Source organism: Falco biarmicus, chromosome 3 (genome assembly GCF_023638135.1).
Source record: "Falco biarmicus isolate bFalBia1 chromosome 3, bFalBia1.pri, whole genome shotgun sequence".
NCBI classification, from domain to species: domain Eukaryota; kingdom Metazoa; phylum Chordata; class Aves; order Falconiformes; family Falconidae; genus Falco; species Falco biarmicus.
The window spans coordinates 21,744,703-21,771,007 of record NC_079290.1 but is presented as its reverse complement, the minus strand read 5'-3'; the positions used below and the strand labels follow the sequence as shown (position 1 = coordinate 21,771,007).

At 38.8% G+C, this 26,305-nt stretch overlaps 1 protein-coding gene across 5 annotated transcripts in view; it reads right to left on the bottom strand.

Moving 5' to 3' along the window:
• Positions 1-26,305, bottom strand: part of TRPS1 (transcriptional repressor GATA binding 1) — a 216,960-nt gene that overhangs the window by 141,316 nt on the left and 49,339 nt on the right. For 4 of the 5 annotated variants that reach the window (XM_056332086.1, XM_056332085.1, XM_056332087.1 and 1 more), the window contains 2 exons: positions 18,855-19,984; positions 10,370-10,973 (listed from right to left, as the gene is read on the bottom strand). In XM_056332086.1, the coding sequence (XP_056188061.1) occupies positions 10,370-10,973; positions 18,855-19,984 (1,734 nt within the window). The remainder of the gene's footprint in view (positions 1-10,369; positions 10,974-18,854; positions 19,985-26,305) is intronic. The other variant, XM_056332089.1, reaches the window with a different exon arrangement.

Here is a 26,305-nt window from a genome sequence, read left to right as displayed (position 1 = left end):
GAAGCCTACAAGGTTTTAATCACATTTTCCATTAACTCTCCCCAGCCTCTCAAACATTGCATTAGGTAGGGTTTATGAGAATTTTCAACGAAATGAGATATTCAAGTTTCTAGCATACCTCAGTCAAATATAAATGAATTTCAGTAATATGCTAACAGGTACTGCGCTACTGTCAATGGAGAGTTTTACAGATGTTTGTCGTTTTTATCAGCTGCAGGGAGGAATGCCAAAATTATCACCATAGCTGAGTCCATTAACTGAATTGTGAAGAAAATGCTTTTCTCAAGAAAAAGGCTGACTAAGCTTATTCTGGATGATACAAACTTTTAAATGGATCTGGAATACATCCACTTCAGGCTGGGAGAGGAGCTGCCATGAAATGTCAAAAAAATACGGGGTATACCTCAGTATTTCTAACTCAAAAGAATAACCCCATGAACATTAAAGCAGTTGCTATCAGAAAAAAGTCAAAAATATGTGAAGATATTATTCTCCATATGTCTTATAAAGGGGATAATAGTGGTATATTAAGTTTTGCTTTGATTTGAAAGCTTTCACGTTGCGGTGTCTGCCTTACAGCCTTTTAGTCATGTACAGACTGGAGTAGCGAGAGCTTTGAAGTGCCCAACTTCCACTGAAGTTTCTAACACTTTTTTAATAAGTCTGAAGAGGTCTGTGTGTGATTTACTGTAATTTCGGAACAAGCTCAGAAATTCACCCCAACACAAGAAGACAGAGTTTCTTGAGAAAGGAATGGGAGTGTCATTTGAGCTCAGTATCACTGTCGAGGCGCAGCAGCAGAGCAGCATAAAAATACTTTAGCAACATGATGAAGTCAAATTCACAATACTGGATATGTAAATGATGATACTCAGAGCTTTAAGGGGAAACACGACAAAGTTGTGTACAGATGAGAATTTTTTTTTTTTTTGCAACCAGTAAATATAGTTTTAAGTGATTCACAGCTGATTTTTATAATCTCAATGAGGCATCTGTGATCAAACTCTATTTGTAGCATCATAATAAATTTGCCCCCCACCTACTAAAATTAGTTCTAAGCATCCAAAATTCCCATTTGAACATCTGACTGAACAAAACAGGAATTGCTCCATGCCAAAAACTGGAGGAAATAGACCTAAAATATGCCATTTTCTCACCAGAAATTGTAGGCTCCCAGAATAACATTTGAATTAAAACTCATTCCAAGCTTGTTTGCATTGCTACTCGTTCCCATTCATAACAAATTTCTTGACAAATGTTCTGATTATTTCTCTTTTTTCCTCACTTTTTTTAATTTAAACATAATTTTCAAATCACAGACAGTCTTTGCAAGGAGAAACAGCCGATCGTACAACCCATCTGAAAATGGAGAGGGTGGAATTTTACTCACAGCAAGTGCTGGAGGCAACTCACATGATTAAAGACTGCATTGTAAGCCATCATTAAAAGTCTTCCTCCCATAAGTGAAAATGTGTACTTTGCCACTATACACATCAGAGGCATATAAACCAAAATGAGGTAAAAGTCAAACAAGAAATGCAAATGCCTCACTCCAAAACTCCTGCCTGCTTTTTTTTTTTTTTTTCCCTCCCCAGGCTGAAGGAAAGAATAGAAATTTTAACAAAGTTAAAATTAAAATTGTAATCTGTTTCTTAATTTCTTCTCTTTCACGGGTAATCTTGTAAAAAGTTACATCATCATGCCTAGAGAAGTTAAGTGGAAATATTGACTCAGGGTGCCTATGGATCAGGATCTTCCCACTACAATGATAGTGTTGCACAATACAGAGTTTAATGCATCTCTCTTCACTCTCACCTTTCAAGATGGGAAACTGCTCTTACTCCCATTTTGCAGACAGAATTAGGAGACTAAGGCCTAGAGCAGCTAAGAAATCACAGGGAATTAACCATCTAACCAGGACAAATATGATCCACCAACCTGAGATTTGCAAACCTCAGACAGCACAGGGATACACAAACTCAGCAAAGAGTTCAAAGTCCATTTGCAAGCTACCTGGAAAGTGCTGCATAGCCTGAGCTACCACACCACCACTTGTTTCAGAAACCTAACACTGTGCACAATGCAAAAGGAGAGAACATGCTTATTCCTCCTTCTGTCTTTATGCACAAATTATAACCTATTTGAATTCTAAATAATGTAACCTGCAATACGGAATACATGTATTTATGGATTTATATGGCATAGACATATTATCACTACAACAACGATTGCAAGATTTTCTGAAATATACATAATGCTACTTAGAAAAACATCAACAGAAACATTTAGCCATTGTTAAGCGTAATTTTAAAAACAGGACTTGGTACAAGAAATAAATTATATTAGGCAGGAAATTGCACACTAAATCAATTGTGCTGCATTAGAGATCTTAAAATTAAGACTACTTCCAAGGTGGCTGTATGCATATTCTGAGCAGTACTAAGGTATCAAAAGATGTCCCAGAAAACCTTTTGTATATCTGACACATATATATATTTATATATTTCTTTTTCAGCACACATCTGTTCACATAACAAATATTTTTCATAGTTGTCATTTTTAACAGGGTGTATTAACCCCTAGATACCTCCATGGAAAAAATCACAGAACATGTGTGTGCACTGTTGATTCATAGATCTGTTTTTAAATCTTCACCATTTTTTATTTGTTCAGATGTGGATAGCATCTGGATTCCTTCAAATCATTTATAATTAGAATGCTCTCTTCTTAGTCCAATAGATTAAACATTTATTTGCTGTCTATCATAACATCCCTCCTCTAAAAAGAGTGTATTTATTGTGTCTTTTAATTACCAAATACATGTAGACGGTTGTCTGAAATTCAACACAGAAAGCAGCTCTGCACTTCCAGATGTTAGATGTATCTTCACATAGATTTTCACTGTTCAGCACCATAGTACTTCAGGCAAAAATAGAATTATGCACAATCCTTGCCTGCATTCATCTATGAAATTTAATTTTCCATTGAAAATCTACAAGTTAGCAGCAAGTTCTGCCCTCAGCCATGAATGTGTGTTTCCTATTGGATCCAGTTTCTAAATGCAATTGAAGCTTCCATTTCACTTCAGGTATATAATCTAATGCAAAGTACTACTAGCAATACAGAACAATAACAGGGCTGTATAATGGTTATAGTTGCACTTAACTTCTCAAAACTTTGGGAAAGCTCAACTAATTATTGAAATTAGTCATCGTGCAAGAAGCTACATTTACTTTCTTCCCACTTTAAACAAGGCTTCCCATTGACAGTTCTCAGGATTGTTTAGACTGGAGGGAGCTGCTGCTGCTCTGTTTGCCTTTGCAGTGCCCACAGCTGTGCTCCATACCCTGACACTGCTTTAACTGAGCTGCATCCACTGTGAGTGCAATTTTAAAAAGATAAAATAAAAAAAAAAAATATCAGGAATGTATTTGAAGACAGTAAAAAAAAAAAAAAAAAGAAAAGAAAAGCTGTTTACTAGGATTGGTCATTCCTAAAGGAAAAATGTTTCCTCATTTTGTGTGTCCAGTATGGAGCAAGGGGGTATGACTAAGGGCTGCAGGACTGAGTTGTTTCCAGTGTCAGCTAGGGCGGCTCAGTAGTGCAGAGGGGCTGAGCTGTGAGGGAGACCTTCAAGCCTCTACCCAGAGCGAGAGAAGCTCTGCCTTCCACTGCTGCACACCAAGGGCTCCTGCTCAGGCTGTGTGACAGTGTTGGGAGCCCCTCTGTGCCCAGACCCCCACCCAGCCCAGAGCGCTGGGGCCTGCTGGGCAGAGCTGCACCCAGGTGCCAAGGATACTACCACCCCCACGCCAAGTTCAATATCCGCCATTCCCACGGCACGGAGCAGCTCCCTCAGGCACCTGGGTGATGGCCACCCAGCAAAGCCAAGCCCCAGCGCAGGCGTGCAGCATCCAGGTGACAACGTTGCACTGCCCTTTCCTGCTCCCACCACCACCGGGACACTGCATACCAGACCGCAGAGAGCCAAAGAGAGATTGTCCTACTTGAACTAGGAAGGGTAACAGAAAATTGAGTTAACTGCATCTGACACAGATCATCAATCTGTTTTGGCTGCTCAGTTCAATACAAGAAAGCATTCTTTTGTTCTCATCTTCATTACCATCTCTCCTAACCGAATCAAGCAGCTTGTTTTAAATCAGGAATTATCTCAGTTTTCCCTGCTTGAATCATTGTTATTGATCATAGCAACTTCAATAAATCCTGCTGCTTACGCAGCGGCCCGGGGGCCCATACCCATCTCCCCAGCCCTTTGTTCCACATACTGATTCACCTTTTCATCAAGGATTTTGACGTCGCTGCTGCCCTTTCGCATTATTACCGTGCCCCACCCAAATAATGATTTTATCGTTTAATTCTTTTCTAAACCGCATTTCGCAAAAGGGAAAAGTAAAAAAAAAAAAAAATATGCATGGACGGGTGGGTAAACATGCACGAGGTGGGGTTGTCTCTCCACATGACAGACACACCCTACACAAAACCCAAAAGCATGCCTTTAATTGGGCAGGTTAACATTTTTCTAAAAGTTACTTTCTAGTCCTATCTGATCACTCTGTCAGGATGAGTAATGCAAAACATTCAATTTCTTGTGGGTTTGGTTCCAGTAGTTACTAAAAGCAGCCAAGTACATGTTTGTTTCTAAACTACTTGAAACCTTCAGAAAGCTATTTTAGCTTAGTTTGTGAGCCCTTCACCAGCACAGGGATTTTACCCGCCTCAGTTCTGCACAGGAAACCTGACACTTCAAAATCATTTCTCTCCAAATCCTAACTTTATTTCCTCATTTTCTTTGTCAGACGATTCTTGCCATTTCCCAGGATGTAGCTGTATTTAAAAAAGTAGCCCACTGCCTCCCCTGGCAGAGACTTGTGGAAACAGGTGCTTCTAAAAAAACCCAAAGACTCTGGCGGCTCTGACCTGACAGCGCTCTGTGCATTAGTAAGACACAGTGCCTGCTGAGTTCCCCTCTGCTAATTAGAGGACCTGTATGGCAATGAATGGCCTTGACTATAAATACTTCCTGAAAGATCTCTAACAGAGTCAGAGGAAATGGGAAAAAAATGAGATGCAGCTACAGAGAAACTATTTCAGATGTTTCTTTTAAAGGGCTGCTTTTTCTTTCCCAAAGTGGCTGAGGGATGAGATGCAGCGTCCGAGACCTCCATCAACTTAAATGTAAAATGTACGATACAATTATACACCTTTACATTTGATTCTGTAGATATACTGTGAAGATGCTGCTATCAAAACATGGTTGGAAGTGGGACACAATGCCTAAGCGCACAAAAACTTCCATTCATTACACTGTAGTGACCGCTGAAAAATCACATTTAAACCAAGATCCCGCTCTGTGGGCTTGAACCTTCCAGTGCTGCTTCTTGTGCTCCTGCTAAAGGCAGCAGCAATACTTCCACCAAAATCAGACAGGCAGGTTTTACCTCAAAGGTATGTTAGCCTTCTGGCCAAAACCTGAATGTTTAAAGAAGTCTTTTGAAAATCACAAATGCCAGTTCAGCATTTCCATTGCTTTGCAGCTATCTGGCATCTACCTCTGTGGGTAACAGGAGTCAGTACATTATAACAGGAGAAAAAAATGTTTCACCACTAGGGATTCTGTCTGATACTTTCTACACCGATATTAAATCAATTATATGTAAATTTACTACACACATACCAATTGCTTATTTTAAAATTAGCTCTGTCAATCAGCCACATAAGAGAATGCAAAACAGGGAGAGGGGAAATAACTTTTCCTGATTTCCTGTCTCCCTCAAATTTAAAGCCATATAACCAGCTCTAGACATAACCCTGTATGAAATATCAGAAGTGTAAATATCACAGACAAAAAGAAAATAACTCTTCTTAAAGTAAATGGAAACTTCCTTGAAATGCTGTGATTTCCTGTAGTGTGTAAACGGTCTGACCATTATGGTGCAAAATAATCTCAATTTAATAGAAGAGCTGCTTGTATCCTTTGCCCCATATAAAAGGCTCATAGCAAAGGTTAACGTAACGTCAGTTAGATACGTAATGTTACAGCTTGCAATCTGCCTTTGATAAAAAGCACCAGTACCTTTGCAATAATTTGACAGTACACAAATCCCCCCATTACATAAATTAAGATTAACACACAGGCATCATCCTCCTGTTGCCTTCAGGTCTATGCAGCACCATGGGACACACCGATCCATGCTATTCTGCATCTGCATCATCGGCTAAACTGCCATGCAAGGCAGCAGGGTTTACCAGGACTTTTAGGTGGGCTAACTAAGGCTGCGTATAGGTTTGAAGGCTCAGGCTGCAGTTCACAATTTTGTAGAAAACTTTGTTCTGCAGTGTCCACACATACCAAAACAGGACACTTCATTTAAAATCAGTTTAGCAAAAAGTTCCTGTTGTCCAAGATCTGCATTGTCAAAGCATTAAACAATCTGCCTGGCCTGTAGTCCTCTGGCTGCCAATTTGCTACCCAAAAAAAAGGAACATTTTTGCATCTCAATAGACCTTCCAGTATCAACAAATCTTTAAACTATAAAATCAGCCACTCTAAGGAAGAGCTGAAATAATGTCTACATTGTACCACGCTGAGGTACATTTTTTGTAATTCCCATTTGCATAACATACCAATATGCTGTAAGTACAGCTGCTGGAAACATTTTAATAAGAAAAATAAATTAAAGCTACTCACAGAAGTGTACCAAGCCCCTGAGAAAGATTCTATTACATACACACAGCTTGGAAGTGCTCTCGGGGAAAAAGGTGCATCCACTGCCTATGTGCGTTTGCACACATGCGGAGTTCAAGCTATTGCCACTGCACCATCCCCAGTTCCCAAAAGTCACAAACGATTCAGTCTTTTAGCTGCTAAAAAGGAAAGAAATCCTACCCCAATGACTCCCACGAATAATCTACTGTAGTGCAGAGTCTGGGGAGGGAACACGTCCATCATGCATGGAAGGAATGCAAGAAAGCAGCATATAAACGGCTTACACAACATGCAAAGCTGAAAACCACTCCAAGTGATTTCAAAAAGTTTGTAATTATCCTGTAGGCATTAAGGATCTCTATGGGCAATTTTCAACCCTGCCCCAGCTGATGTGTATCATCTATGATATTTTATTACAATGCTAATTGCCTCTAAACTCACTATCTAGAAAACTCACTTGCAATATTATCCTCTATCTATATGAAAAAACGTGAAAAACATGATCTCCCCTTTCCCTTCCCCCCATCATGAGAGAACTGAAAAATGAAAAGCACATGGTATTACTGCTACTGTCAAATCATCACAAATCATTTGTAATAGGCAGAACCACTTTATAAATACTGAAATATATATTCAGTCCATTTCTCACGGTGTTTATTCACTGAGTTATCCTAAATTTTTGGCTTCCTCTCTGTCAGACTTTGGGGGGAAAAAAAAGAAGGTGTCCAAAGTGATTTTATTATAAGTTTTGTTTCCTAGTCATCAGTCGTCCACCTGGGATACAATATATTGCATGAGCGTTCATTATAAGATACCAGAAGTATGTACTGATTTATTTCTTTGCTTTTAGAAAGGCCCAACTTTTAGCACAACATTAGCTATTTCTACTAGTTGTTTCACATTAGAAAAATTAATTTCTCTAAAAGTGGATAATTATGAGAGATCTGCTTAACAATACAGAATATATTTTTTTTATTTCAGAGGATTACAAAAATCAGCTCTTTCGAGAATGGAAGGGAAGTTAGTTTCTGAACAATTTCTAATTCTGTTTGGGCCAAGTGAGCTTCCAGGCATACATATAAAATATATGTATGTCAGGTAACACCCGACACTAAGCTCCCACTGGTCAAGCTGACCATCACTTTGTCTTCTAATTTCCTGGCTCAAGTACTGCATCCCATAACTCTGTCTACAGAAAACTAAATGAAGAGCAAAACAAAGGAGTTAGGTTTCTATGATCTTTTCCACAGATCCAGGGTAACAGGGAATTAATATCACTCATGAAATCATACTCCTTCATCTTCCACCATCTCCTGCCCTTCAGATCACCCCTTACCTTCAAGAAGTTTGAAATCTCGCTATTTTCCTCTATCCATCAATAGTGATGAAATATATATATGATTAGGGACTCTGTTCAGCAGGTGAAGGAAGCTAACTTCCTTCCCTTTTTTTTTTTTTTTTTAAATATTCAAACTGACAAAGGCAACTTGTCCAATTTTCAAAGAAGAAAAGTGTAAATTAAAGTATTATAACTCAGGCAAAGACCCAGACAAACAAGTCCTTGGCACAGCAGAGTTCAAAGACCAAGGCAGCTGAAGGTGTTCACAAAAGTAATTCCTCTTTGAAGGTGTTGGTATGGTCTCACTGGTCAGTATAGACCTAATCCACTAATAAATCCTTTTACAAACCTTATAAAAGAAAAGTTGGGTTGCACATTTTAAAATACAAGGAAATAATTTATATATGTTATTAACACAGAAAAATAAGACGTTTCTTTTTGCCTCCCAGAAAACCATGGAAATTACAGGTAGTTCATATTTCTGAATATCCAGAAATTATCAAAATATATCCAAAGTGATAAAAATATTAATTTGAAAAAAAAATAGTGCTTTTCTATAAAGACTTTAAAAAAGTGTCTGAACTTATTTTAAAAAAGGGCATAAGAAGCAGCCAGTGTACAGTGTCCCCTTCTATATTAACCAATAGCTAAAACTGATAATATAATGTCCTTATTTTACTGCTTACTAATATTTTAGGCTCCAGCTACCCATTTAGACCTTACAGAGTTGATTCTGCATACTGCCATGTCCCTTTGCAGATTTTTGTTTAGTTGGCTTTTTTCATTCTTTAGTAGTCAAAACAAGAAATGAAAATTATTCGTATTCTGATAACCCACAATATAAATGGCTCCTCTGGCCAATACGTTTTTGCATTGCTAAGAACTAATACAATAACTGAAGTGGTATGTAATTAGCATCATATGTAGAGCATGAATTCCATTGCTAGTCAGATATATATGTATGTATAGTTATAAATATTTCCAAATGGAGGAGAGAATTATAATCCTGCCATTCACAGTAAGGACACACCCAGGTTTGCAACAGGGAACCTGTCATATCGTAACTGCTTCTCATACACTTAAAATCTGTCAACAATAACTGTTCACGATCTCTAAGGTACAAAACACTGTGGTCCCCCTAAATTGCATGCAGGTTTTAAGTGACAGACACATTATTTTATAATTAGAATAACTGCAGTATTTTTAAGACCACTGACTTCATTTAAGAAGAGCTTGTAAGACTTAACATATGTATACAGATACACCTATGTATAATCTTAGCAGACCACGGAATAAAACATTTATCTTGCCTTTTGTCTTCTGACATGTTGTGCACTCTTACAGTCATGGATATTATGGTTTTAAATATTATTGTAAAACACAATAAATAAAAATAGCTGATCATCACGTCCATTCTAGTGAGGTTTGTTTGCAGACCAAACACTCCTGTGGCAAGTTTCTAGAAGTTCAGATAGAGAGCAGCCCCTGCAAACACACAGTGATGACTCCAGGAGAAAAGCACTTATTTGTCTCCCTGTTCAGCTCCCCATAATTTGAGAGCTTTTCTAACCTCAGATTCCTCTACAGTGGGAAAAGCACACCTTGACGGAAGGGCCAGTTCCTTATATATAGGTCCTTTTGTTCAAAAAAAAAGACAGAATGGGAATTATTTAGTGTGAAAAATACTCTCCTTTTCTTATCACCCAAGATTCTTCCTTTTTTTCTTTTGCTTTCAAGGCAACTAGACAAGTGTCAAAATTTATGTATAATTATGTTGCTTTAAAAACAAAAAGAGGTTATTTTTTATTCATATTTAGCTCAGGTTTCATATTCTTAGATATTTAATAATGTGAAATCTTGCTTAAGTGTGAACTGTCACACCACCACAAAATTTAAGAGGTGATTAGTTGTTTTAGTGTAACAGATGTGCAGCCTTCTGGGGTTCTAAACCTTCCTTCTTCAAATGCAACATCAACCTGCACAGCTAGTAGGAATGATTAAACAAAATTCAATCAGATCTAAATAGCAAAAGCAGAAGCACTTGATTACTAATACTACATTAATATATACATTTTTTTATGCAAACATTTTGGAACATTTACCTGCCTGTTTAGCTCTACAGGTTTGAGTCTTTCAGTCTTTCCTGGATTTTTTATTTTTTTATCTATGCATGAAAAAAACCCCAACCACATCACTCTGGAACTGAAGAAATTCTTTGCATGCCTAATTAAACGTAACATACATGTAATCATAAAAAGCGAGGGGGGTGGGGGTGGGGGTGGGGAAGAGAGAGAGCTTCCTACCCGTAATAAGGACTGGGATTCATCCTTTGCCTTGCTGTCCCCGGATGAAGGGTAGGGCTGGGTGAGCTGCCCGGTCTTCTCCGCCACTCCAGCTGGCACGCCCTGCAGGAAGCCCTTGCTCTCCACCGCCAAGCCGTAAATGGGCCGCGCAAGATGAGCAGCTTCTACATTTGGACTATCCCGTAAAGGCTTTGGCTGCTCTTGGCCAACGGACACTGGGGTCAATAAGCCTAGACTGGTCTGTGTGTAAGACGGGCTCCCCCTCAAAATGTCTGTTCCTCTCCAGGACACGTTGCGAAGATCATCACTGGGACTGTCAGTCCAACCTTTCTCCTTGAGCACTTCCTTATCTTCTATCTTTTCCCTCTTTACTATGCTGTCAGATACAGGCTCCCCCATTTTGGGGTCTGGATTAATCAGACTGTAGACCTTAAGGTCAATTTTTGGCTCCTCCTTGATAGACGAAACACCATGACTGTCCTCCCCATTGGCTGTAGTGATGTCCATCTCCTGACAGTGCACGGTGTTGAAGTGCTCTAGTAGTGACTGAGTGTCAACAGCCGTGAAGCTGCACTGACGGCATTTGTAGCAGTTGTGTACTCTCCTGGAAGAAAACGAGAAGTGTATTAAGGTGAGAGTCTCCCCTTGGCCTTCCCCTCTCACAGTGGTTCTACCTATGAAGATGACGAAAATATATCTAACTTACAGTATGATTCCCTCTAAATAAAGCAAGTAGGTTTACATTGGTGTCTTATACAATATGGAAAAACCCTGCTGTCTTTTCCCCCCATGCCTTGGAACAGACTCCTGTCATTCATTCACATCCCACCATGCTTTTCCAAACTTCATACAATTTTCACTGTCATTTTGTGTTTCCTCCTCTTCAGTTTGCTGCAACACATTTTCACTTTCTATTGCAGTAGAAACACTGAAGTAACTTTTTTTTCAAACAAAATCAAATTGTTAGAAGAGGATAGATTTTTTTGTAAAAAAAACCACCACCAAACAACAAAACCCAAACACTTCGTATAACACTGTTGTATGCCAGAAAGTTAAGAAGTTTAAACTAATTTCTTTGCTTTCCACCAATTTCATAGACTTTTGGTTGACAACAATGACTTTGAGCGGAGCTCTGGTTGACTTACAGCTAAGAATATACCAAGGACAGAAGGTTGTACACAACAGATATTACTTATTTGTTCTCTGTGGATATTTCAACATAACTTTAAAAGATGCTGCTCTAAAGAAAAAGCAAAATAGCTGGCTATGTCACTACAAATTGCATTTTCCCATTGAATACAGAAACGCTTGAGTATGAGCTGTGGAGCAGTGTGGAATAACGCACCTTCCTGTTTTTATTCTAAAAGCCTATATAAAGTACTGCATTACTAAATTATGTAAAGCATATGTTGCTACATGAGAACAACATGTTACCCATTTACTGTATCTACCATAGGAACAGAACACTGTTTATGAGCTCTATAATGCCATTATGAATAATTGTTTATAGCACAGGAGCGGTCAGAGCTTTCCATAAGGCTCTGGGCCCCGCTGCGCCCAGCATCGTACCAACGCAAAGTAAAATACCGTCCCTGCCCTTCATCAAAATGTACATAACTCTGTGAAAGCTTCTCCCTACAGACACACTCACACATCCACACCCCAGGCATTCAGAGTCACAACAGCATCTTTAGCCAAGCTAAAAAACGAGCTTTTCACTATCCACACAGGACAAAACTTGTATGAGAAATCTGTTACTGCCCTGACAACTCCAATTGTTAGAATTAATTCTTTTGAGGCCAAATCTTAGTCTCAGTGAAGTTGATGGCAAAACTCCCATTGACTTCAGTAAGAGCAGGATTTGGCTCTTGGTGCATCTGTAGAACTGGAATGATACACAAAATGTCCCTTTTAGAGTATGATAGTTTAGAAGGGACAACTTGCCAAACTTATTAAACCTCCTTGTCTTCCTTCTTTCCTTTTGCTGGAAAAACAAACCATATGTTATTTACATTGTCTGATTTTCTTGCAGTTGTGTCAGCGTGCAGACATGAGTACGCATTGAGATTCAAGCTTTTTAGCCCTTGTGCAATATCAGTTTTCTTTTTGTCATTTTCCGTATTTGTATGCATTTTAAGGGACTAGATGGGCTCGTTCAGTTATGCAAAAAATAAAGTCAGCTATTCTCCACATAGCCTTATGGCAACAAAATCTACTTGTGGGAGAGCAAGCTGTGGGTTAAAATCCTGTTCTGGCTGTGTTCCTTTTTCTTCATTCTACAATTGTGTTTTATTAAAATCAGCTTGTCTCTCAATGCGACACTAATATATTCTCTCTTGCAACTTAATTCTTTTCTAAACTGAGCTTAATTCTCTTCTGAACCAAAAAAAAAAAAAAGAGAGAGTGCTATCTGATCAAACCCTTTTTATAAATACAAAAAGCCAAGTTCTAAAGAGGGTCAGCCCTGTAAAGGTGGGATACCAACAGGGAAGTCCAAGTTAGACAGGGGCTAGTTATCTTAAAAGCCAAGTTAAACAAGACACCATTTGGGGCTAATGGCTCAACCGAATACACTCCCCATGTGAAAGTTTATCAATCCTTTGGGAGGCTACTTAGCCCTAAGTGTCTCTTGTTTAACTTGGCTTTTTCAATAGCTAACCCCTTTTCCTAACTTGGCTCTCATCTACAGATATCACACCTCCAAACAGCTGATCTTTTTCTGCCTAACTTCTCTTTTCTTTTTTTTTTTTTCCCCACACACTGGCTAAATGTTTTTGATCAGGACCAATATACACCACAGGAGAGGTACCACACTTCTGAGGCCACAAATAAATGCCAAATATTAGATGCAGTTGCAAGTACACTGTTGAAGCGCAGCTGAAATCACCTTTCTTACATTAAAGGTTTGTTCATTTAAATTACTTATAATTGATTCAAAGAGAATCATACAAGCATTCCTTCATGCTCCTGTAAGACTATGATAGGCACTATGATGTGGAAAGGACAAGGACTGATTTAGGTAGATAGTAACCCAACAAGCTTTTATTTTCATGACATACACTTTTCCACTATGCATTAGAAAGTAATCTGCCATCGACATTATAAATTTTCACACTTCGCGTGGGTTTGTCCTGTTTATTATTCTATCCCCAAGCTCTGAAAAGTAAGCTAAAGTTTGGAACTGTCCACTGTAAGTCTTAGTCTCAAATAATAACTATCATCAGCTATTACAGAACTTTTGAAAGTTGGGAACTTATTCTTTCCGAGAACAAGGAATAAAAAGAAAATGTTTTCATCTCTGTTTTTACCACACCCTGATAGAAATCAACAAAACAAGTCGGCAATGTTTGATTTCTTTTTGTGCTAGAATTTAAACCTACCCATGTTTCTAAAGGCCCAAGCTACACCTATATTTGTGCACAAAGCTCCTAAAAGTTAAGCAACAAAATTTTTAAAATTCCGACTTGCAAAGTACATGATAAGCACTTGTGTGCATTACCTGAAAGTTACAGCTAAACCATGGTTATACCGTCTGAAACCCTGAATTCAACAGGTGCAATACAGTGCATTGGTATATGGCCGATCAAAGGAGAGATGTATGTATGAGAGTTCTCAGTATGGAAGAAAGAAATATAAGTGAAGAAGAAAACAGCATTCTCTCTTTTTTGATCTTGTACACCACTCAAGCAAACTAACAGCAGGTTGAGGCCATAAACAGGCATTATCTTCCATGTGGCATTGGGATGGCAGTGTCATCCCATCCACTGATATCACTTAGCATTATTATTTTCATTACAAAATAAATGAAAGACCTGATTATTCATGGACACTACAACATTTATGGCCCGATCCCAAGATGAAATGTCAAGGAACTCAGGCCAAACCTTTGCTGCACTGTTACATTCTGACAACTTGACAAAACCCTATCATTTTTTAGTTGTACCGAATCGTACTTGAATTGGGTACTATAAGATACAAAGATTTTCCCTTGCAAAATTTTGAAGTTGGAGAGATTAGATGGGTTTTTTTGGATGGATTTAATGTTCTTTACTTGAGCTTTCTAATGGGCTGCAATACTCCTGACACTAGCCAGTTGTTAATTAAATCTTGTTGACATACTTCTAACTAGTCTGAAGTATTACAAAACACCACACTCTAAAAAACAAGTAATTTACTTTTTTTTTTTTAAATTACCTGAAGACATTCCTAGGCTTTAGGACATAGAAAATATTCTGGATGAAAGTATGGTTGTCGTAACACTTCCATATATTTTTGCCCATTTTGAATCTCACTATGAATATAATAATTACTAGTATTTCTCATGAAGAAACAGTTCTAAGAAAGTTTTCTTTTGGGACGGGTGCTGCATTCAGGCTTGTGGGAAGCAGAAAATATTCAGAAGGAAAGACAGCGAGCAAAGTAAGAAAACTCAGCGGAGGGTCAGAAAGGAGAGAACAGGCAGAGCAGACAGCAAGGCTGAGATGAAAGGAGAGCAAAACCCACTGGCAAGAGCAAAGAAGTTTGGAGCAGTGAATTAAGGTGTCAGGAGGATGGAAAAGGTCTTCACAGATGCTGCTATTGTTCAGGGAGTGAAGGCTCCCACTGCCGAAAACTGGGAGCTGGTGGGCCTCAATTTACACTTTTGCCCTCGGTTGGCTTCTCTGGGGAGTGTCCCAAAGGCTCCACATTTCCATAATCTGCTCATCTAAGACGCTGCTCAGGCTTCTGCTGCCTGACAGTGAGAGTGGGCAGCTCTGACACCCCCCGTGCCCCCAGTGCAAGCCCCGAGTACCCCTTTGCCATTTACCCTGCTATTCCATATATCTTTAGAGTTAAGGAATTATTTAATTTGAGATTAACTCGTAATTAATTTCAAAAGAGAGCCCTACATAACTGCTCTCACCCACATTTTCAAACAATGTTTATTAGACAAATGGTTCTACATCATTGCCAAAGCATATATTTCATTTGAGTCTATTTTTTTATATTTTGCAGTTAATAAATCACCATCCCGTTTTTTAAAAAAACAAAGTTTAGCACATATTTCAGCAGAGCATTTTTAATTACTACTAGCACTGATCAAACACTTTCTGTCAGTCTTTTTTGACAAATAAGGATTTACATGAAAAATTCTAGTTTTTGCAAAAATAAGAAAACGCATTGTCTTCTCACATCTTTCGGCAAAATTAGAAAAAAAAAACACAACCACAATTCTGCAAGAAGCGTCTTTCATTCTTAAGAAAAAAAACTAAGACTAAGTGACTCGACACGCAAAATTTCCCTAAATACTCAGTATGATTTTTATCTAAATTACAAGTGTTGGCACCTTTTAGTTCATCAGAATACTAGACAGTTTTTGAGGAAAAACTAAGCTTTGCAATGAACATGAAAAGTACCTGATTCCTCAGCGGTATAATGGAAAATGAGTAGTACCAGAATTAGTAGAAAATGGAGGCCAATAAACCTTCTGGGGATTCAGTTGAGTAAGCACATTTTAGTGAGGTTTAAATACAAGTAAACTCAAGTGCAATGTGATTCATTAACTTCAAATTTAACTGAACAGCTCTCAAATAATCATGTCAAGAAATACTGAATGAGCATTAAGTGTAAGTACACATTTCAATAGATAGAAAGCTTGGAAAGAACTACTTTTGCAAATTCTAATACTATTGCAAACACATGACTGCAAAGAAATAATACTGGGAGATAGAAATTTTTTTAGCTAGCAGACAGAGTGAAATTGTAGACCTAGAGTCAAAAGGAAACGAGCTTAAAAAGAAAATACATTAAGCATGCTGTTGGGGCATCTGACTCAAAAATGAAAATAATAAAAAATGCAGACAAAAAATACCTGAACCAAAATATATGAATAGCATCTAAAGCCAGCTCTGATACTCATAGATTATCAAGAGTAAACTTAAACATGTGAACAGCAGAACACTTTCTGCCACTACCATTAATGCTTGGTATTATGTTTACCATTAGAATCTGTTCAGCTCCTTATATCAATGAACAAGTTTTAGATATATGTACATGTATAGCATTTTAAACGCATCAGGAATACATAACGTGACATAACAATTCTGTCAAGATAAACTCTGATGCAGACCCAGAGAAGGCCAGCTAGGGTGTGAGCTGAATCAATATCAGCACGTTTCTGTGTGTCACATAACTCCCTAACACTACTATTTTATAGATTGTCTACTTTTTAAAATCTGAACTGCTCTGTATCTTTAGTTAATAAAATACAAAAAGGGAAAGAAAATACATATCCAATATATGCAAAACTTCTATTAAAAAAAGTGTCTGATGATAATAATAATAATAATAATAATAATAATAATAATAATAATAATAATAATAATAATAATAGAAGTTATAATGCCTCAAAAGTCTCTCTTTGCATTTGTTACAGTTTGGTAGAGTGAAAAGTAGGTTATGCATAGAAAAGCAATAAAACCTGCTGGTGTTTGCCATCACAGAGCACCTACCACAAACTAAACTTAACTGCTGTGATTTCAAAGAAGGTGCACAGTGGGGGAAAACAGCAGCAGTACACATAGAAAAGAAACAAAACTCAAATTAAAAAGCGGGGAGGGCAGGGGAGAGGGCAAGAAGTTGGCAGTTGTAAGGATGTTGTACTTCGCTTTAATTACACATCATCCTCAGAGTACTCCATAACGTCTTAGACTGGAGGCTTAAGAAAATACATTGTTCGACTGTCTTGAAAAGAATAGCCTAATTTTAGACAAACAAGTCGAGATTTGAACGCTTAAGTGTATCTCTTGATTTTCCAAAGTGCAGTTCCCGGTGACAACTGCCAGAGCCGCAGGGTGCTGAGCCCTCCAAAGGAGAAACTACTGCTACCCCATCTCAGACTTAGCACTTAATTTTGAAAGTCATGGCTTCTCCTTTCCTTGGGAAAAAGGATTTTAAATAGGCGTGCTTGTTAAAACTTAAATTACCAGCTGCAGCAAAATAAAAGTTTTTTTTTTTTTCAGTCAAGGAGCCATTTCAATCTTCCAGTTATTTAACCACTAAAAAAAGATCATGCCATGCCCCAGCGGCGGACAAAGTGCTGCCTATGGAGTTCTACAGCATGGCTCAAAGCTGCTATAATAATGCTTGGAACTTAGATACCACTTTTCATCTTCAAAGCAGTTTACAAACATTAACTAATTAATCCACACAACATCCCTCAGGCCCACTTGGCTCAAAAATGGGGCACTACATGCTGGGACCTGAATCCTCCGTGGGCCCTAGCTCCAAATTAAAGATGAGCAATCTGCTGCTTTTTTTTTTCTTTTTTTTCCTTTTTTTTTTTTTTAAATAGACTCCTGATACATTGCCAATGCAGCCCTCTGTTGGGCAACATTTGGATGCCCCCAGCTTTAATCTCTATTAAAGTATCATGCCCCAGTCTGCCTTTGTTAATTTTGGATGTCTTGGAATCTATTAAACGTGGCACGGTTTCTTGCGCTTTTAACAAAGCTTTAGCTTTGAAAATGCATCTTCTTTTGTCTTCATTCTAGCTGGCTTCCATGCAAAGATCTTTTAGATGAGATAGATACTGAGTTTTCCGTTGTTGTTGACGCATTAGCCTTAACTATTAACATATTCCGCATGATTTTCTAATATTTAACATCGCTTTTGCAGCGGCACATAACTGTTGCTCTTTACAAAGCCTAAGAGCCAGCTCCTCCTCCGATGTAAACTGGACTGCCAGTTTACAACAGCCCAGGAACTGACCCAAGAAGTTTAGCAGGGAGTTGGCTGCCACTGTGACATTGTGTCAGACTGAGTCAGGAGACTGGCTGCATCCACCCCCAAATAGGAACATTAACATTTAAAATAAATAGAACGACACTGTAAACCAGCAACACGAAAATAAGCATCTGCAAAAGGATCTTGGGGGATGACATCAACAGACAAAAGAGTGTCTGCTCCCAGTGTGAAACCAACACCAAAACGGCAGTGGAATGCTCTTAAACTAATTATTATGTTGCTGGACTTGGGAGTGGAAAATACTACAAAAAGGTAGTACATTGAAGCACTGTTACGGAGCATGAAAGGATTCACAGTCTATCTTGGAAAGTAAAGCCGTTTGTGTTCCCCTACTGAATGAAGATGCCAGCTTTCTGGTAAGAAGCCTAAACTAAAATAGTACTGAAAAGATTCTGGGCGGAAAATAGCTGACCAGACCTCAAATATGCTGGAACTTCAGCATCTGTACACAAATCCGAATCTCCCTCTTCTTTGCACAGGTTTAAATGTATAATTAAATCCACCAACTTAGCTGGTGGTTTTCCAAAACAAAGTGGATGTTGGATTGGACCCTGGCTGTAAAGATTTATATCCATACACGTTCGTATTTTGATTTCCAGTTTCCTTAAATGTTAGGGGAACGGTGACATTTAATTAAGGAACTAAGGGAGGGCCTGTTTGTTTGGGTTCCTATCATTAAACATGCGAAAATTCACCATACCTGTAGTGTCGGGAAATCTCTTCTTCCACCTGGGTGGTAAAGTCACATTTGGTACATGAGTGTTCTTTGTTCTCCTTGAGTGTCAGCGGCCCCTCTGCCCCTGGCAGGGCATTTGTTTCGGGTTTGACATCAGACGCTTGCGCTTCGTGTGCGTTCTCATAGTGGAGCAGGAGAACATCCACGTCGGGAGTGGAGAATGAGCACTGATGGCACTGGTGTTTGACTCTAGAGCTTCCTGTCACCCCTGGAGACAGGTGCAAAAGCAAGAGAGCACAGTGGGAACAATTACTTTTTCTGCAAGCAAATGGATAAGTAATTTCTCCAAGGTGCTTTTCTGGGCTGCAGAGGCCTCGGGGACAGAACTGACAGTGCTTAATGGTACATTTATGAATGTTGTGTAGCTGCTGATAGTGACGGAGAAGTGGGCCCACCACTATTACATCTGGGCCATGGCTCTTTGAGTACCTAAAGTCACAGAACTGACAGTTGTAGCTTGTCACCATGCTGTCCTCTGCTCCTTTGCTAGTCAAGTCTTTCTTTTTTGCCACACTCGAACCCTTTTCTGTCTTTGTCACTAATTCCCCATCTGTATTTTTGGCTAGATCATTCTGGTTAATGACAGATCCCCTAGAAAGCTTATCATTCAGATCTGGGTGAAGGCCTCCTGCCTGGCTTCCCCCATGCTGTTTGCTGTAATGTTCTAATAGTTTCAATGAGCTGGACGATTCACAGCTGAAACTGCAAAATTTACACCAGTAGTAACTGGTTGTATCGGTACCATTTTGTCTAGAGGAATCTATTGGCTTGATGGGCACCGAATATCCAACTGGTGTATCATCTCCCGCTTTTACAGTGATTCTGTCTTGCCACTTCCCCAAGTCTCCAGAATCACATGGTCGAAGAGTAGGACTGGATTTATTGGAGTTTTTCTCTGAAGTTTTACCAGAATCAGAGGAGGGAAGGGCTGCTTTCATTTTGTTTGGGTGAGTCTGTAAGAAGTGTTGCTCTAGTTCAGTGGAGGAGTTGCCCATGTAGGTGAAATTGCAGAATTTGCAGCGGAAGTACTTGGTGTTGCCTTGGCAATCTGGAGTTTTCCGCCCAATTCCAATAAAGGTTCCACCTAAAGTAACCTGTGAATAAAGAATAATGTCATTTTAGCTCCATTGTAGATTTATTCAAATAGCAAGGGGCAGGGAGTGGGGGGGTGGGGGTGGGCTGGAGGGTGGGAAGAGAGAGAAATAGAGAGCAATTAATTCACAAGCCTCTTTCATTAAACATCACCACCATTTTCACTTTGTACTAACCTAGTGAAGATATCATACGTACACCCTCATGTATTTAGCATTTGTTACTGAAGATTTTTTAATGTTTCACATAGCTGAATATATATCCCATATAAATAATAAATAATTTTTGGGGGAAACTGAGGCACACATACACGACATGATCTTAACTGAGCATTCTCCAACAGGACTATTCCTTCCTTCACTAAATTACTGAATCACATCACTGATAGAAGATCCAATGATCAATTCCCATATCCCTGAACCTTTTAACAGGAGACTTTGCTGGAAGTTTATACCAGGTGTGGAACAAAAGAACACGACCTCAGTCTATTTCTTTCAACAAACACTTATATGTTTTATTCATATTCATGCTTAATGGTCCAAGAGAACTGCTTTCTAAATATGAGCAAACAAAAACTAAATTTGAAATAACAAATTCAGTGTGCTAGGTTGGAGTATGACCAATTCTTATAAAGACCACTCCTACAGGAGTATCCAGTATCCACCAGGACGCCTTTTAACACAGCCATAGTGGCTGATGTCTGAAACGAAAGGCAGTTTTCTCAAAGATTAGTCAGTGCAGACATTCTCCAAGGAAATGTTCTCTTCCTGTCATGCACAGAGCTCAATTTAGTAAAGAAGGATGGAAAAACTACAGTAGAAAAATGGCATGTGGCAAAGGAACCTACCACACCCAAGCCCATGACATCACTAATTAAAAAGAAAGAAAAAAAAAAAGAAAAAAAAAAAGAAGGTAGGTCTACTTAACTGTTCTCATGATCTCCGAGCAAAATGGTCTGCAGGAAGGAAACAAGGCTTCCAGGATTGCAGTTATTAAACCCTGTGTTCTCATAGCAGGCAGGCCTGCCCTTCCCAGGAGTGCACCACACCTGCCCCTGACATCAGGGAGAGATTTGCTGCTCCCATACAACTAGTTTGAAGGCCAAAGAAAGAACCTCCTGACAAAAATGTCACCATTGCTCTACTTCTTTTCCTGAATCGTAAATAGTGTACAGCACCCAGAAGATAACTCCCCTTTACACCCAAAATCCACAGACATTTGCTCCTTTGCCATCATGCATCTACACCACTACATCAAGGACATGGGTGGAAGCCTCCCTGTGCCACGGTCTCAGTTTTTACCCCCAAGAGATGCCTTAGAGGGAACATAAAATTTTCACACAGGGTTTGAGTTCCATTCTCCCAACCAGTAACTGTATTACTGCATTTCTGCAGGATTCAGTTCTAATGCATTAGGCAAATGGTGTAATTATTTTTCTTCTCCTCCTCAACAGCTGTGCCACAAAGAAAACGTGTGATCACTGCTCATTCAGTATCACACCATACGGAAAGACTCAGACATACAGAGAGCATGAAATGTAAACATTTTTAAATGCATATAATATAAATGCCTTTTAGCCATTTAGCTCAGAGAATGAGATGCTATCCTTTGTATCCCATCAGAACTGAACATGTATAGTGAGTCAATGAGTTGCTAAACCATGATATAATGAGCTGCTGCTACTCGGCCTCCAATTCTTTTTTATTTTTCCTAAAGAAAGCACAGTTCCCATGAGCTGGTTAAAACTTTTTCTTAAAACTGGAAATCGCTTTCTGTTTGTTTAGGAAACATATCTCATTAGGCAATGGTGAGTTGGGCAGCCAAATAACTAGGACTTAGCTGTAATAACATTTTCACTTAAATTGCAGCTCTAAGCACCGGTATCAAGTTATGAATTTGGTTTTGAAGAGGTTCTTTGGAAGAGGGATGTTTTAACAGATCTGTACTGCAGAAGAGATCTCATTTTATGGCCAGCAAGAACTGGAGACAAAGCCACGTTGAGCCTGATCCCCTGACAACAGTGGGACCTGAGCCTACTCCTGGCAGTTCTGGTCTCCATCCACTGCATTATTTCAATGTTCAAAGTCTCAATGGTGTTGAAAGACAACTTAAAAGACAGCACTGATGGAATTACGGTAAACAGAAAATAACAGCAGCATGCTGCACAATTATGTAAGTTGCAAGGTGATCTGGTTTTGCTCATTTAATTAGATACTTATGTTTGTTCTATGCATGCACAGAAAACTGGCCAAAATGCTTTACCTTAAGTGGCTCTAATGAGTAAATACATCTATTACTCTCAGCTGTCCATTCACAGATCCTACAGATAACATACCTATTTTTCAGACACTCTGTAGACACGAGTTAGAAATGGAGTGAAAATAATCCCAACTGCTGTTCATTGCCAATTACTTTTATTTCTGGACACTGAAAAAACATTATTAGTACTAGCATTTTATACAATGGACTGTAACTCACATCATTTCTGTAACTTGTGCTAATCCTGCTTAGTGGCCTACATAGCAAATTTGTGTCCCATGCTAATACATCCTTCTCTGCATCACAAGAGGATAAAACAGAACTAAGTATTCTCACACCATTTGTGTTAACCTTTTGCAATGGGGGAGGGGGACGGACACACACAGTCTTTACAACCCTGGAATGTAATTGATTACCAATTATTGGGTTGGCATTTCCCTGACTACCCTGCCACAATTCAAAATAATGCATCCTATTAGGAGAGCATGTACGTGAAAGGTAACGCAGGGTCATCTTAATGTTATTACACTCAAAAGCCATTTTTCACACATGACAAAATGTACTGAAAGCCTCCTTGGGGGTCATCAGGTAAAGGGAACTGCAGAAACTGGCTTCCATGCAAAGAGGCTGGAGAAGCACTTGAAGTGACGGTATAAACTGAAGCTGTTTCAGCTTTCAGCCAGCCAAATTTGGAAGAAGCCTACACATTTACAGAACTGTTTGGATTTGTGCACTCTGCTCAAGTCTTGGCTTGACTTTCAGATTTTTCAGTAACATATTGTATCTCTATGTACAGGCACTAAACTCCTTCACTGAGTATGTAATTGTCCTGTTTTCTCTGACCTGCCCCTGAAAGAGGAAAAATAAAGGAGAAAGAGAAGGAGAAAGGGGGAAAAAATAGTATCTGTATACACACACCACGGAAATCAATATCCACATTTATGTGTGGTATCACAAGTGATAGTTTCTCCTATTTATTCCCTTACTTCATTCTGATCCCAGTAAAACCTAGTCCCCTTCTTTGCCCTGACAGAGTTTTATTTTCTTAAGTAGACACTCCTCCTCATCATAAAGAAGAAACTAAGCAAAGGTTTCTAAATGCTAAAATTCTGCAATTCTGTTACAGCAGCGGAGTCCAAAGTGCCAGCCGACATAACTAGTGGCAGTCACAAGTACAGGTACAGCTTGCACTGGAAATATAAGAGCACATATAGATCAACAGTTCCCTCAGTAAGCACAGAAGAAAATTAATCTTCATAATTCTGTTTTTAAAGGGAAGCTAACATACAAGGCATCTGTTTGGACTGTGGAAACCTGATTTAGTTCTTCCCTTCACTGTCGCTTCCTTCTGAGACTGTGGGAATATCACTTACTCCTGCAGCACCTCAATTTTGGCAATATAGTTGGTATTATTATGCAGTATAGAGGAAGATGTCTATTCAAATGGGTACTCCATTATTATGCTTGAGGTGGTTGCACTGATGTTTTTCAAAAATTGCTCTTCAAAGCCATGTCTCAGTCTGGGATTAAACTGAAATATACTTCAGAGTAAGACTCCCTGAAAGTCAGAACTCTTAATCATTAATTCATTAACAGGGAAAATTATCAAAATCTAGAAGGCTGGGAAAGAATTTACCACAAGGACTGAAGTTCATGTGTTAACAGTTAAGCTATCTCCTTATACACCACGCACATTTCCAAAAATAGCCAGAAAGAGGAGAAAAGATAACACAATAATTGACAGTGTTTCAAGATGTACTTTCTAAAGCATGTTGGCAAGCACTTTAACAAAGATGTATTAATTGCACTATAGGTTTCCAGCAGATACGTCTGTATTACCTTAATTAGACCAAAACCAATGATTTCATGGAATAGATGGACTTGGGCAAGAAAAGGCAATTTCAGGATTTCTTTAAAAAAGTTTCTCTGATATTTAATCTGCCCTTGATCCAAATGTTACCCTACCTCTTTTTCTCCCACCTCCTTTTCAAAGTTCAATCCTAAATGTTATTTTGCTGAAGCAGTTTACAAATGTTACTTACAGAAAATGGAAAAAATTACCCCAGGAAGACAAAGTCTGCCAGCTCCCGTAATCATACATATCATGAAGAAAATTCTACCAGCAGAAACTAGTGGCCTATGTCCACATAAGTGATTCAACTGCATGGCTTACACGCACTGGGTAAACCTGTCTTTGACCCCTGGCTTCTTCTGCAACTGCTGATTAGAAACTAGACCAACCATCTGCATTGGAACAGCAAATGTTAATCTTGGGGGTGTGTGTGTGTGTTTTCTCTTGTTGGTTTTTTTTTGGTTTTTTGGGGTTTTTTTATTACCTGGGCTACATCTTTGGCTAATCAGGAGGTGAAAGGCTCCAGATACCCTACCAATCTCCTGAGCCATCCAGTCTGCCTTTGCCAATTACTCTTAATCTTCTAATCCTAAAATATTTTCTAATGCTCTTGTTTATTCATTTGCTTTGTGCAATATAGCATCCAGAACATTTTAACCATCCCACATTTATTAAGTTCTTCATGTTGTGCAGGCCAGAACAGATTCCTGGCTTTCATGCAAGTTTGTGAAACACCACCCAGTTCTCTACCCTCCACTACGCAGAACTCACTCCCTCTCACTTGCTCACTCTCTGCATGTAAAACTAGGAGAATCTTCAGAGTATATTCTTAAAACTATTTACCGTACCGTGATTAACTTATAGGTAGACAGAACAATGTTGCACAAGTGAGGCAAAGACTCAGGGCAAACTTCTGGCTTTCTGGGCTATTCATACTTACCAGAACAAGAAAGCCAACTACTGTGTGATAGGTGTACTCTTCTCACAATTTACTCTGTTGCCATTGAAGACAGTATGTTTTTTGACATGAGAATTTAAAAGGTATTTTTAAAACAAAGGCTGTGACAGAACAATTGCAGCACTTAAATTAAGGTCAGGAGACCAGATGTGCAAAAACGACAAAAGTAAATAACACAGAATCAAGAATTTCATTTGCTAGCTAACGCTAGTAGACTAATATCTAGCACCTAAAAGAAGCACCATCCTTTCTATTCTCTCTCTGTATAGATAAAATTACCAGACAGTTCCTTGGCTACTGTAAACTCACAGAGCCTCACAGACTTCAAGGCAAACTTGGACTGATTTACACCAGAAGAAAATCTAGCTGCTTTCCTTTTTTCCCAGCAACTTTTACTTTTTGAGCTCTCATTTCTGTGGACTAGCTCAGCATTTTATACCTTTAAATATATCTGTGACTATTACTAGCCTCACCAACTTTCTTCATTAGTGTCTCTTCAAACACCACCAGATATCCCTGGCATAAAGATGAGGCATATTAACACATAAATAACTTTGCCTTGAAGGCTGTGCATATACATCACATCAGTTATTCCACAGAAACTGCCCATCTGAATGTTTTAATATGACGGTAGACTACTTCTCACTGCAAGAAAGGCTAAAATAGCTCTTTTCTTCACAGAACAAGTGAATGTTCCCAGGCACTTACTATTTAGCAGCTGACATGCTGTAGATCACTGCATATCATTCTGAATAGTAAACTTGCTAATGTCTCCACAGAAATGATATAAAGAACTTCTACTACATAAACAATATAAATTGTTACTTATAAACTATAGTCAATATAGTATTTAGATTCTTGTAAGACCACAGGTGCTTTTTCACATAATATTCATATATATACGTGTATTCAGTGATATATATATATGAGAAAAGAAACACATACATATACACACAAACAAGCACATACATATGAATGTATATTTGTGTGTTTTACCACCACCCATTTCAACACCTGCCACCATTTCTTTTTCATGTCTGTGGTTTAGAAGAGATGACTGACTCCTATGTTCATGAGGTGTGACTCTCTCAGCATGCAAGGCAGTCTCCAAGCCTGATCGTGACCCAGAAATAAGACTCAAAATAAACAGGTATGCACACACGCAGATGCAACACCCAAGACAGCCTGACAGCCTTCAGTTTAAGCAGGGAAGTCCCCAGGGAGAGTTGACAATGCAGCTGACAGATGAAATGG